General features: G+C 47.1%; 1 protein-coding gene across 7 annotated transcripts in view; it reads left to right on the forward strand.

Moving 5' to 3' along the window:
• Positions 1 to 14,692, forward strand: part of Miga1 (mitoguardin 1) — a 61,699-nt gene that overhangs the window by 9,930 nt on the left and 37,077 nt on the right. For all 7 annotated transcript variants that reach the window (XM_052178922.1, XM_052178927.1, XM_052178923.1 and 4 more), the window contains 3 exons: positions 1,439 to 1,565; positions 3,099 to 3,232; positions 4,282 to 4,405. In XM_052178922.1, the coding sequence (XP_052034882.1) occupies positions 1,439 to 1,565; positions 3,099 to 3,232; positions 4,282 to 4,405 (385 nt within the window). The remainder of the gene's footprint in view (positions 1 to 1,438; positions 1,566 to 3,098; positions 3,233 to 4,281; positions 4,406 to 14,692) is intronic.

Below are 14,692 nucleotides of genomic sequence, written 5' to 3' on the forward strand. Positions count from 1 at the left end.
CTAAGTCACACAACATCACCATGCCCAGTGACAAGATGCTAAATGTTAAAGTCTTCTGGCAGAGTAGGAGCACCTAGCTTGGAGACCGGCGGTGCCTGAAGCTGGTAGGACCAAAGACCTCACCCTGGCACCCTGGCACCCTGGCACCCTCAGCTTCAGGCGCCTTCCCGCTGCAAGTGAGCTTGTGCACGTGTGGAAGCTGCTTTTCTTAGCAGAAGTAGCTGCAGGGAGCTTCAGCCACGCCTTTGCTCTTGCCCAGCCGACCTTGCCACTCCTCCACTAAGGCTGGAGGCAGACAGTGAAGACTTAAATCAGGATCATGACTCGAAGTCAGCAGGCTAGGCCCACAAAACTTGATGGATGGAGTCAAGGGAGCTGGTGACTCAGCGGCGAAGAGCAAGCACTGCGCTTGCAGAGGCCGGAGTTTGGGTCCCAGTACCCATGTGTAGCAACTCACAACCCCCGGCCCTCCAGCTCTAGGGGGTCCACACAACCTGGTCTCCATGCGGAACTGTTCTTATGTGCAAATAGCCGCTGCGCGTTCAGACACACACACACACACACACACAAAGGTAAAAGTACACTTTAAAAAGCAAAATCTAGAGGTAGGGCAAGAGATGTTTTAAAATGACTTCTTTTTAATTTGAGAAATTACAGAAGTATTGATGAGCTGATACTGTATTGATGAGACCGATGCTGAGCTCAGGACACATTCAGTTTATGATGCCAGCGGAAGAGTGAGTGGAGTCCCAGCAGGCACACAGGACTAGAGCCCAGGGCATGTGCTAGTGGCTGGCATGGTTGGCTTAGTCAGCCTTAGGTGAATGGTAAGTGATGCAGATCTGCGCATCATTCAACAATGTCCAGAATCCCAAAAGGCAAAGCGTCTATCTCACAGTTGGCAGAGATAGAATTTGTTAGTGCTGATACCAGCAAAATCTATAAAATAACCATCTGATTTTTTGCATGAAAATGTTAATTTATGTTCAAAATATTGTGCTACTTGTATATTTTTAAACAACAGGACCAGAATAGTTAAAAAAAAATCACATGAGTACTAAATTTGAGTATCATCAGAATCATTTCTTCGGGTAGATTTACTGGAACTGTAATTATAGGACATATGTAAATAACTGGTAAATATACAATAGAGTATAGAAGCTTTGGCTGTCACTCAGGAGAGCGCTAAACTAGCATGCCTGAAACTCTGGGTTCCATCTGTGGCACTGAATAGAAACCAAGTGGGGTGGTACACACCTGTAAGATGAGAAATTCAAGTTTATCCTTAGCTATTTAGGAGACCCAGTGTGTGTGTCTGTGTGTGTCTGTTTGTCTGTGTGTATGTGTCTGTTTGTCTGTCTGTGTGTATATATCTGTGTGTCTTTCTATTTGCCTAAGTAAGAGATTTTGAACTGCTCTCCGTTGGTCCTCGATTCAGGTCCAGAGTGTTAACTCCTGTCATAGTTGTGCCTGTGGAAATTCTAACTCCTGGGACAAAGCAGATGATGACGACATCAGACTTGTTAACATTCCTGTGACCACGCCTGAGAACTTGTATCTGATGGGTAGGTGTGGCCTCAGAGGTGTCGGTGAAGGGAAGGGAAGAGTCGGGGTGGGGAGATGCTCTGTGCAAAGAGCTTGCCTGGCACATGCAGAACCAAAACCAGTGATTTCTTCCGGAGAGTCAACTGTAGTTTTAAAATGGCCGTTGAGTCTGCCCTGTATAACATCACGAGCTCTGCTAGTTTCTTGAGAGTAATATGAGGCTTAAGCATAGACAGAGGCTTAAGGAAAAAGCAGTCTACTCACTCAGAGCGCTGGGGCTCCAAGTCTAAAATCATTCCTGTGTGGAAGTCAAGGTGTGACCTGACCCTTCCCAGCATTCCTGGGCTTGCGGCCATATCACTGACCCCTCGCTTTCTCACATGCTCTTCGAGTGTCCCATCCGCCCACACCTCTCCATTGTAATTGTACAACAGCTTCTGAGAACATCCTGATCTTAGTCTCTTCAGAGAGCCCTTTTCCTTATGAAGAAATCCAGGCTCCAGACACTGAGACCTGAGGTTGGGGTGCCTTTATTCAGCCTCGAATGCAAACCAGCACAAAGCTGTTGAGTCTTGGCTGGTGACGTCATCAGAGTCTGATTGGCTGGCTTGCTCCCTTTGTCTAGATACCATTTGAGTTCTATATCTGTAAAGTCATTAAATGGAAGAAAGGCTGTATTTCATACCTGAGTGCCCTTCTTGGCTTCATGAGCAGGCATGACTTGGGGGCTGACGGAGTGTTGGGGATCAGCTGCCTCAGTGCAAATCTTGTCATCAGCACACTTTTCTCCTCATGTTACGCTACATTCCCTTCAGCAGACGATCCTACTAGATAGAAAATGCACCCAAAATCCAGATATGGCCTGGACAGCAGACAGGGAAGAACAGCAGAAAGCTGTTGGCTTCTGAGTATTTTCCTGCTCTTGGGGACACACAGACTGCATAATCTCCTGTTATCATCATAGTGACTTCTGGGAAGCAGAACTGAACCCAGGCCATAGAACTGCCACTCTAATCCCTGGTTCATTATATCTTTTTGTTGGTGTTTGAGACAGGGTCTCACTGTGTAGCTCTGGCTGTCCTGGAACTCACTCTTCAGACAAGGCTGACCTTGAACTCAGCCTTCCCGAGGGCTGTGATTAAAGCCATGCTCCACGGCACCCTACTGGTCAATCACATCTTAATTCCACCAGAGAGCATCTCTTGTGAGAATGCTAACGCAGCGGTCCTTCAACAGTTCCTCATAGAGTCCTGCTCCCCTCTGAAGTCTCTGCAGTCTGCTGCCGTTAGGTCAGCTACATTTCTTTCCATGTGCTGGTCTGCTCTGCTTCGTCCAGGATGGCCCATTGAGCTCTGCTTACAGCGTTCTAGGGCGTCTTCCAGCTGTAGCTATAAACACGCCCCTCCTGCCAGCCTGTACAGGACATCATGTTTATCACAGCCGCCCTCGGTGTGGGGCTCTCCTACTTCTTGTCTGTGTGGGCTTACATGCTGAGGAACCGTGGTTGTGCTCAGTGCCAGTCACCTGCCCTTTATTTCCTACCATTTCCATAGGTATGGAATTATTTGAAGAGGCGTTACGTCGATGGGAACAAGCTCTGACGTTTCGAAGTAGACAGGCTGAAGATGAAGCCTGCAGCTCTGTCAAACTGGGAGCTGGAGATGCCATTGCAGAAGAAAGTGTGGATGTAAGGACAGTCGGCTGAACAGTAGGCCTCGGAAGACCGGAAGAGCCTCCTTTTCTGGGGCAGTTACCCAGTTGCTTGTTTTCCCAGTGTGGGACTAAGTGAGATGCTTGGGTTTTCATCTTGTTTTGATTTGAGAGAGCTGGTGAGAGACTGATTTGGGTCACTATGTAGCCCCAGCTGGCTTGGGACTCATGTGACCAGGCTGCTCTGAAACATTTAGAGATTGTCTGCATCTGCTTCCCCAGTGCTGGGATCCTACCCATCGTGAGGTGCTTCTTTCTGGGCATTTTCTATTCAAGCTTTTAGGCATTGCATATGTGTGTGTGTGCGCGCGCGGGCTAGAGTTGCAAACAGTTCTGAACTGCCACACAGGTGCTAGAACTGAACCCAGGTCTTCTGCCAAAGCAACAAGTGTTCTTTTGGGGGGGGGAGGGTTGATTTTTTTTTTCTTCATGACAGGGTTTCTCTGTGTAGCCCTGGCTGTCCTAGAACTCACTCTGTAGACCAGGCGGGCTTTGAACTCAGAAATCCACCTGCCTCTGCCTTCCAAGTGCTGGGATTACAGGAGTGCACCACCACCGCCCGGCTGCAACAAGTGTTCTTATCTGTGGAGCCAACTCTCCAGATCCTAGCCTTCAAGCTCTCTGGCTTTCCAAGGCTATGGAGAAGCAGCAGATGCAGTTAACTGCTCCTGTGTTTGTAACACCGAGTAGAGATGTGTCTTTATCAATCATTTCAAAGTCGGAGAGCTTGGCTGAGCCAGAGACCAGAACAAGGAGTCCGAAACCTCATTTATAAATCCTCTAGGTGGTTCTTACACAGGCTAGTCTGAAAACTCTTAGTTTGCTTCAGTGATCAGTCAGGACCATTTCTTCCTTTCTTACAAAAGCAATGCTGATGGATAAATTCTTGGGATTAGGTACCCCTGTGATCCCCGCACCAGCCCTATCTGTATACCGAGTTTCTCTTTTGAAGTGACCATTTCTGTGTTGAGAATGTTAACACTGACTGTAAGAGTTGCCGTGCGTTACTGTTATTTTTCTTTATAGGATATTATTAGTACAGAATTCATCCATAAACTTGAAGCTCTGCTTCAGAGAGCGTATCGTCTCCAAGAGGAGTTTGAAGCTACGCTTGGGGGATCTGACCCTAATTCCCTTGCAAATGATACTGGTAAGTAGTTGTTTTGTGTGGTTTTCGGAAACCTATGTTCTTTTTTCATGTCTATTATTTATTTATCTTTCTTAAGTGTCTTAATATTTAAGAGGAAACAATATTTGCTGTAGGCCTAGCTAGCCTGGGGTCACTATGCAGACCAGGATAGCCTAGAGCTCAGAGGTGTGCCTGCCTCAGCCCAACACTGAAATTAAAGGCATGAGATTTCTTGAATGAGATTTGGAAGGAAGGAATGGTTTAACATTGTTTCTTCCTGTAAATCCTTTTAAGAGTGAGATGAGGCGCTGAGGGGCTGGAGATCTCAGTGGGTCAGAGGACTGGCTGCTCTGGCAGAGACTCAGGTTTCACTCTGAGGACCCACATAGCAGCTGACAACTCCAGTCACAGGGATCCGACAGCTGTCTCTGACTTTTTTTTTTTCCTGAGACAGGGTTTCTCTGTGTAGCCCTGGCTGTCCTGGAACTTACTCTGTAGACCAGACTGGCCTTGAACTCAGAGCTCCACCTGCCTCTGCCTCTGGAGTACAAGAGTTTATATTCACACCAGTGTGCTGTGCTTCCTAGCCACTTATAAGACTGAATGTTATCTCTGAGTAGGAAGGCTAGCTATGGACTCTTTGTGGGCATGTGTCTGCAGAAAAACACCCTGCAGCAGCGGGAGGCACCCCAGAAGCCACACTACAAAAGTCTGAGTTCGTTCTGGGCATGGTAATGCCTGTGAGGAGCTTACTTTCTGGGTTGCTGGGTGTTTGGTTGTTGTGCTTTTTCTGTTTTAAAGCTGGGATCTGACACAGGGCTTGTACATGCTGCTTAGCCAGCGAGCTCTAAGGACCTACCTGCCTCCGTTCCCCTTGTGCTGCAGTTATGTGCACCGGCACCACACCTGGCTTCTATGTGGGTGTTGGGGGTCCAAATCCAAGCCTGCACAGCGAGCACAGGACTCAACTCACTGAGCTATCTTCCCAGACCCATTGTTTTCTTTTTTCTTTCTTTCTATCTTTTTTTAAAGATTTATTTATTCAGTGTTTGTGAGTGCACTGTAGCTGTCTTCATACACAGCAGAAGAGTGCATTGTATCCCATTCCAGATGATTGTGAGCCACCATGAGGTTGCTAAGAATTGAACTCAGGACCTCTAGAGGAGCAGTCAGTGCTCTTAACCCCTGAGCCATCTCTCCAGCACCCCCACCCCTGTTTCTTTAATAAAGATTTCCTTCCTTCATATGTGTGTGGTGAGCCACGGGCAGATGCTGGGGGTTGAACCTGGGTCCTCTGGAAGAGCAGCAGGTGCTCTTAGCTGCTGAGCCCCCCCATATTTCTAAACTCCCTTGTACTAACGTCTTACCCTTGACTTAGTTAGCACAGATGTTGTGACCACATTTCGTAGGTGGAAGTTCCATTTCCTAAGTGAGAGGAAGGTTCAGATGAGTTCTTCACTAACAGCATGGACGTCTCTGCTGCTAAGAGGCTCCTTGCTGCCTGTGCTGTTGAGGTCACTGGAGGGCAGCACGTCTGCTCCCCAGGCTGGAGAGCAGGCTGGGCAGCGCTCTGTGCTGCTGACTGGACTGGGCTAACCTGAAGCCCATGGTGGCACATTTCCCGCTCCTGCCACCCTAACTCAGAGTGAGAGAGACCTTGAAAGGTTGTTCAAAAAACACTGACTCATAGTGAAACTTTCCATTACCATGGAAGATCTCCTACTTGCTAGTGTCTAGATATTTAGGACAGTATTTATTTATAGTTTCTGTTTTTCAGATGACTAACAATCGTGATTTTGTAATTGTGAAAAGGACATTTTTGAGCTAGGGTCTCCCTGTGTATCTAATTCTGGCTTTGAACTCACTCTTTAGCTCAGGCTGCCTTCCAGTTCATAATTCTCCTGCTTCAGTCTTCCAAATGCTTCAATTACAAGTGTATACCACATTGTCTGGCTAGCTATGATAATTTTTTGTTTGTTCAAAAAGGGTTTTTTCAGTGTAGCTCTGGCTGTCCCAGGAGCTCACTCTGTGGCCCAGACTGGCCTTGAACTCATAGATCCGCTGGCCTCTGCCTACCAAGTGCTAGGGTTAAAGGCGTTAGCCATTACATTTATTTTTACTCACATACATGTGTGTACTTGTTGTGTGTGTATATGATGTATTATGTATGTGGGTGCATGTGTTTGTAGGACAGAAGAGGTATCAGATCTAGAGCTTTAGTTACAGGCAGTTGGTTGTGAGCTTCCTGACTACTGTAGAGTTGGGAACCGGATTTGGTCTTCTGGATGAGAGCAAGAGCACTTAACTGCTGAGACATGTCTCCATCCCTGTTATATATTTTTTAAACTTTATTTTAGAAAATATTGCAAAAATCTATTTCCGAATGTGCAGTCAACCAAACCCTCTCACTGGCTATAGCTCTAGATAACAGAGTTAGTAGAGTTAGTAGTTAGTTATGAGCATGAGCCTTGCAGCTGACCACGTGGGCTAAAAACCTGCCTCCACCCATCCCCTCCCTCAGAGGCCTTTTCTTAGCCGGCTAAGTCTATCTACACGAAGTAGGATTAGCCTGGAGAATGGCTTTGTCAGCCTGTGGTGCCGGCTTGGGCGGCCACAGCAGGAAGACCACAACCCCCGAGAGTGAGGTCAAGAACAGACTGGTCACCTTTGTGTTCCCTGGTCTCAGGAAGTGAGAGGAGGGCTGGCTCTGTAGCTCAAGGCAGCTGAGCTAGCTGCAGGAACTAGCCCATCAGCCTGGCTAAAGCAGGCATGAGATTCAGATTACATTAGCTTCATGGAGGATTGCGGCGTCATGATGAAGTCATGATGAAGTCGGCAACTGCTGCCGCCACGTGTTTCTGCTCACTGTTTTTATTCCAGCTCTTTAAAAGGACTATTGTAAGATGACTTTACAGACTGTGTGGGTATGGGTAGACAGATGTAATATGATTATAACTTGCTTTACAATATTATTCAATCATATTTTTCTAGAGCATCTTTTTCTGTGAATTAATTTTATTTTTCTCAGAATAATGTTCGTACCTTCTGAAAGAAGACATCTCTGTGTGTGTGCGCATGTGAGTGGCGAGCATTCGCTTGCACTTTAGTGGGTGCAGAGATAAATGTCATTGTCTGCCCGCACCACTCTGTACCTTATTTTTGGAGACAGGATCTGTCACTGAATGTGAAGCTGACTTTTCTGGCTTATTTGGTTGCCAGCTAAGCCCCTGGGACCGACCTATCTCTGTCCCCAGTGTTGTTATGGCTGTTCCTTACCCAACTATCACATGGTGCTAAGGATCGGAACTCAGGTCCGCATGAGTGCCTAGCAAGGACTTCACACAATAAGCTGTGTCTGTGGCCCCAGAAACAAGATACTTTTACTCCACTTTAAAGTCATTATTAAGACAGTGACAGTAAATCTACTTTTTCACCTAAAGGACTTGCAAAAATCATTACTCTTGGTGTAGCTGAGATTGTGGTCTTTCTGTGGTTCTGATGGTGACGCGCATAGGAGGAGATCAGATAATGCAATTGGCTCTGCTTGTCTTTGGACATCCAGTCATCCAGACTCTGTCTCACCTCCACCACACAGTCTGTCCTCTCCTCAGCACAGTCACGTGGGGGCCTAGGCGTCGTGTCCTGGCTGCACCTTGTCCATACACAAGGCTTTCTAACCTAGCTCCCAGGAGAGTCTGCTGTTCCAGCCTGCACTGTTGCCTCTCTGCTGCAGTGGGTGGGGCTGAGCAGTCTCGCCCAGCACTGACCGGCTTTGTTTTGCCCTCCTTTGTGGTGGAATTAAGGTCTGAATCACAATTGCCGGCTGCGGCTTCGTAATTGAAAACTTTCACTAAGATTTTATTTTTAAAGTCAACGCTGAATTTGAGTTCCTTTCCCTGTTTCTGTTTTCTGATTCTCTGGCTGATACTGTCACTGTGCACACTGCACATGCTTCTTTCTTTCCTTGTTTCTGTTTTCTGCGTCTCTGGCTGACGCTGTCACTGGTTTTTGCGTGTAATGCACAAAGCTATTGCTTTGCAGAAAAGACCTTGGGGGCCTTTCCCTGTACCTCAAGGTAACACTGATTGGTCTTTGAGGTGCCGTGAAGTGATTTATTTATTTCTAGACTGCAAATAAATTGGTAACACAAAAAACATTTAAACATTTTGTTTAATTTTTAAAATTATACAATAGGATAATTTTAAGTAGGGTTATGTGGCATATGTATGTATGTGTTTGTGTGGGCGTGTGCATGTAGAAGCCACAGGTCAATGTTGTGTGTGTTCACTGTATGTGTTTGTACAGACGGTGTTGTAACCCTGTGTGTATACCATGGTGATGTGCGGGTGCTTGTGCATGTCTGTATATAGACAGGTCTCTGACCCTGGAGTTGATTACTTTAGCTAGGGTGGCTGACCAGTAAGCTGCAAAGACTCCTGCCTACACCCTTCAGGCACTGCAGTCGGACATGCTTGTTGCCGCATGTGGCTTTTTTTTTTTTTAAATACATGGGTACCAGGAATCCAAACTAAGAGGTTTTTTTATGCTTGTGTTGCAAGCACTTTATGGACCCACAATTTATTCTTTTTATTAATTGGTTTTCTCATCCTTGGGTTTGGTGGGAACCCCCAGAGAGGTTCCAAATTCCTGTGTCCCAGAACAAGGAGCAGAGACAGACGGATAGTGCATCCTATTACTATTACTAGAAAACAGTAGAGGACCAAGTGAAAGTGCACCAGCAGGGAAATGCTTGAGTGGACGGCAGCAGACTAGAGAAAGGCATGGGCTTTCATGCCACTTGGTGGAGATTTGGGGGTTTGCATAGCCTGGGCTTGTTCAAATATGCTCTGTCTGTTACATTTAATCCCATGTACAGTTTCATATATCACATGTCTTATTAGCGTTTTAAATCTCTACCTCAGTATCTTAATTAGGGTTTTAGTGCTGTGAACAAACACCATGACCAAGGCAAGTCTTATAAAGGACCACATTTAATTGGGGCTGGCTAACAGGTTCAGAGGGTCAGTCCATTATCATCAAGGTGGGAACATGGTAGCATCCAGGCAGGCATGGTGCAAGAGGAGTTGAGAGTTCTACATCTTCATCTGAAGGCTGCTAGCAGAATACCAACTTTCAGGCAGCTAGGATGAGGGTCTTAAAGCCCATACACACCCACAGTGACACACCTACTCTAACAGGGCCACACCTTCTAATAGTGCCATTCCCTGGGCCAAGCATATACAAACCATCACCATAGACATAGAGATGGACCTTCCCCTCATAATCAGCCTTGAGCCCACCTCCTGTTTCCCTGCTAACATGGTAATTTTAAGAAACACTATGTGCAGTGAGGGAGGAGGCATTACAGTATTGCCTCTCCTTTATATCTGAAATATAGGAAATGGAAGAGGTTGGTCATAACATGATACACATGAAGACAGGCTAAGGGCTTGAGAGGGACAAGTATCTCCTAATGAAATTTGATATACACATCACAGAAACCTATCCCTTAATACAGCTAGCCTGCCTGCCTCCCTCCCTCCCTCCGTCCCTCCCGCACAGCTGCGCACAGAGTCCACCTTGGGACACAGGCCTGTTCCCTTGTATTTCTTCCACTGCTGCTCCTTCCAGCTTCCTGCCTTGCTCTTCTTCCCTCAGCTCTAGCGAAACTGTCCTTTTCTTTCTTTTTTAAAAGAACTTAGTGTCTCACACATTATTAACTGATTCATTTCTCCTGGCCTTTAAATGGTATTAATGTTTTTAAACTTCTTTCCTTATAAGCTGGATTGATTGGACAATGTGGTGAGGCATCCTATAACTTCCTCCTGGAGTGGAGGTCAGAAGAGAGAAAATTACCCCTAGCCTTACCTATGCAGCTATCGAGACCCCTGCCTGACTTATAGGGTGGGCCAGGAAAGCAAGCTCAGGTTTGGCACAGTAGTGATGAGCTTGTGAGTTGTGGAGCACAGCCAGAGCTGTGCCTAGTTAGTTACAGTCACACCGTGTTTCCTAGCTGCTTAGTGAGGGCCCAGTTCTCAGTCAGTGTCAGTGCTGTACACTTCTCACAGGGAGCAGCAACTTAAAACCCAAGCAGAGAGAGTGCTGTGAAACAAATGTCAGCTGGGATCCCCAGCACCTGTGTAGAAGTTAGAGCTTGGCATGGGCCTGTGATCCCAGCCCTGGAGTTAGAGGGCTTGGCATGGGCCTGTGATCCCAGCTCTGGAGTTAGAGGGTTGGCATGGGCCTGTGATCCCAGCTCTGGAGTTAGAGGGCTTGGCATGGGCCTGTGATCCCAGCTCTGGAGTTAGAGGGCTTGGCATGGGCCTGTGATCCCAGCTCTGGAGTTAGAGGGCTTGGCATGGGCCTGTGATCCCAGCTCTAGAGTTAGAGGGCTTGGCATGGGCCTGTGATCCCAGCTCTGGAGTTAGAGGGTTGGCATGGGCCTGTGATCCCAGCTCTGGAGTTAGAGGGTTGGCATGGGCCTGTGATTCCAGCTCTGGAGTTAGAGGGTTGGCATGGGCCTGTGATCCCAGCTCTGGAGTTAGAGGGTTGGCATGGGCCTGTGATCCCAGCTTTGGAGTGGTGGGGAAGCAGACCCTCAACCTCATTGGCTAGCCTTCCTAGCCATCTGAATTATGGAATTTCAGATTCAGTGAGAGACCCTGATTAACTCTGCAGGTGGCCTGAAGAGGCTGCGCAGAGCACTCCCTGTGAGGCTCAAGCTTCGCCTCACAGAGAGCAGGAATGTTGTGAGAGAGGAGATAGTAACCGCTGCTGTCAGGGCGTGACAGAGCTCACCGCAGCTCACAGCACCTGCGCTTGTCTGCAATGCAGGAGACTGGGCCACTCAGTCACCAGTCACGGAGGGGGAGGGGGGTAGCAGGTGCTCGAGGAACCCTCTGCTGAACTGTTGACAACTGATTGATTCTGCGTAAGGGACAGTTATTGTGTTCCATTGTATGCCAAATGGTAAGTTCACAGGCTTCAAGCATTCCCACACAGATAGTCCTGGATAAAATCAGTGGATCATAAAACTAAAAAAAGGGGGTGGGGCATGCGTGTGGGAGGGGACCTGGGGGAGGAGATGAGACAAGAGCACTCAGATGCTCTAGACATGTGCATGACATTGTCAAAGAACAGATGGAATGGATAATGATAAAAAATAGAGTGACTTCCAAAGATACCTGCCCCATCCTCCACATCTAAGCTTCTACATGTGAATGCACACATGCAAACACACACTTAGGGAAACACACACCTGTGCATGCACACACACACACACACACACACACAACTGTGCATGCACACACACATACACACAAACACACACACACACACACACACACACACAAAGGAAATGCAGCAGAATTTTGACCCTCTTTAATCCTGTGATAAGACAGTGGCTTTGCCTTAGGCGAGGGAGGGAGGAGGTGTGCTCTCCTCAGCCGCAGAGGCAGGCCTTCTGCAGGCGTTCATTCCGTTCTGTTCTCCTTAGGGCTTGATGATGCCAGTGTTTGCAAGGCAGGGCTAGGAAGACCTAAAGCCAAAGGCCAGTCTGAGGGAGACTATGTGAAAAGAAACAACCAAAGAAGCCCGCTTGCTGCCTTCACACAGCAACTGTGGACTCCTGAGCTGGACCTGCTAGCTGGAAGCCTTGGCTTGACACTGTGAAGCTAGTATTTCAGAATTTAGCAGATGATTTTTTTTAAAAAGCAGGTGATTTCCACATGCATCTGGATGGATACATAAGAAGGTGGCTTTAAGATTTGCCGATCTGTGCTGGGCATGGCAATACACACTTTCAATGCAGCAATTTGGAGGCAGAGGGAGGTAGATCTCTGTGAGCTTGAGACCAGCCTGGTTGGCTACAGAGCTGAGTTCTGGGTCAGGGAGGGCCACCAGTAAGCCTGTCTCAAAAACAACAAGGAATTTGCTGGCCTCCAGGATGGCTGGCTGCCAAGCCGGACACCCGAATCCAGTCCCTGGCATCCGCATACTGCAAAGAGAGAATTGAACTCCCATAAGTTGTCTTCTGACCCCAAGTGCACAAATGCATAACCCATAAATAAATATAAGAGAAGTAACAAATCTTAAAGCGTGTGCCAAACTGTTTACCGTGCGCCTTTTGTGTTAGTCAATCAAACAGAGTAAGACCAGGCCAGGCCTTTCAGTTGCATGTAACCTGAGTAACCAGGTAAGTCTTCAGCATATCACACAGTCGGAGAGCAGTGCAGTGTATCTGTAATACTGACTCAGAGCCAAAGCTCCCTCCAGGCAGAGCCTTAGCTCCCCTCCCTGCTTGTTCTTTCCACGACTTGTAACCAGAGCCTGCCTGTTTAACTGCCTAAAATGAAGAACTTGAAAGTAAACACTTGTGGTTTAGGAAGTCAACTCTTGGCCTATCTGCTGCTGTTCATGAGGATTTGTGGAGTTCATTTACAGATCAGATACCACAGCTATCAAGTGATGGATATTCAGTAGTAGTATTCTACATAATTATTTTTTTCTTTAATAACTAAATAATCTTGTAAACTTTTAAAAAGTGGTAAAAATAGATGGTAAATTCAGAAATACTATTTTATTCTCTCTGTATATGTGCTAAGTATGACAACTTTCATATATATGAAATATACAATAGAAGTATTTTTATATCTTACAATAAATAGAAATTTTGGTTTATTATTTTGTTAGCTTTCATATATGTTGATAGAAAGTAGTCTTTATCTGGCCGCAGATACTGTGATTGGTAGAATACAGACTCTAAAACCTGAAACCAAGGAATGGCATCACTTTAGAAAGGGCCTTGTGTTACCATCATGTGGGACGACATCACTTTAGAAAGGGCCTTTTGCTATCGTCATATACATAGCCTGTGCCATACATCCGACACACCGGGTCTGTGTCAGCTCAGGCTTTGGCAATATGTTACGTGTTTTTAGAGCAGGAGTCTCTGCTGTTGTTTCAGCGGTTGTTGCTTTAGAGAGTGACATGAGCCATGGGCTTCAGCTGCATCTTCCTCTCTAATTATTCAGACTGAGAATCAGAAATCTTCAGGGACTAGCATCGGCCTCTCTTCATTTGTGGTGCTAGGAATCAAACGCAGTGCTTGGACACGTGCTCTAGCCTTGACACAGTCCAGCCCAGCGTGCTCTTGGCTTTTTGGTTAGGGTGTTTGCGTACACTCCAACAGAGCACCAAACTGCTGCGCTTAATGGCAGCTTAAAAATAAAGGTGACTTACAAGTGGAGTTTGCTGTGCAGGCAGGGTTTAATTGACAGGGCTTACAAGAATATAGTTCTAGCTTGTTAACCTATAAGTTCCTTTTTAAATTAATTAGGCTTTATATTTTATATGCTTCTTTTCTTACAAAATATGTGTTGCAATATCAGTATTAGAGCCGTGAGTGTGACTGGTGTTGGCAGTGGGTTTCTAGAGCCGTGAGTGTGATGGTGTTGGCTGTGGGTTTCTAGAGCCGTGAGTGTGACTGGTGTTGGCAGTGGGTTTCTAGAGCCGTGAGTGTGACTGGTGTTGGCAGTGGGTTTCTAGAGCCGTGAGTGTGATGGTGTTGGCTGTGGGTTTCTAGAGCCGTGAGTGTGATGGTGTTGGCAGTGGGTTTCTAGAGCCGTGAGTGTGATGGTGTTGGCTGTGGGGTTTCTAGAGCCGTGAGTGTGATGGTGTTGGCTGTGGGTTTCTAGAGCCGTGAGTGTGATGGTGTTGGCTGTGGGTTGCTAGAGCCGTGAGTGTGATGGTGTTGGCAGTGGGTTTCTAGAGCCGTGAGTGTGATGGTGTTGGCAGTGGGTTTCTAGAGCCGTGAGTGTGATGGTGTTGGCAGTGGGTTTCTAGAGCTGTGAGTGTGATGGTGTTGGCAGTGGGTTTCTAGAGCCGTGAGTGTGATGGTGTTGGCAGTGGGTTTCTAGAGCCGTGAGTGAGATGGTGTTGGCAGTGGGTTGCTAGAGCCGTGAGTGTGATGGTGTTGGCTGTGGGTTTCTAGAGCCGTGAGTGTGATGGTGTTGGCAGTGGGTTTCTAGAGCCGTGAGTGTGATGGTGTTGGCTGTGGGGTTTCTAGAGCCGTGAGTGTGATGGTGTTGGCTGTGGGGTTTCTAGAGCCGTGAGTGTGATGGTGTTGGCAGTGGGTTTCTAGAGCTGTGAGTGTGATGGTGTTGGCTGTGGGTTTCTAGAGCCGTGAGTGTGACTGGTGTTGGCTGTGGGTTGCTAGAGCCGTGAGTGTGATGGTGTTGGCTGTGGGTTTCTAGAGCCGTGAGTGTGATGGTGTTGGCAGTGGGTTTCTAGAGCCGTGAGTGTGATGGT

The sequence above is a fragment of the Apodemus sylvaticus genome, chromosome 4 (assembly GCF_947179515.1).
Source record: "Apodemus sylvaticus chromosome 4, mApoSyl1.1, whole genome shotgun sequence".
NCBI classification, from domain to species: domain Eukaryota; kingdom Metazoa; phylum Chordata; class Mammalia; order Rodentia; family Muridae; genus Apodemus; species Apodemus sylvaticus.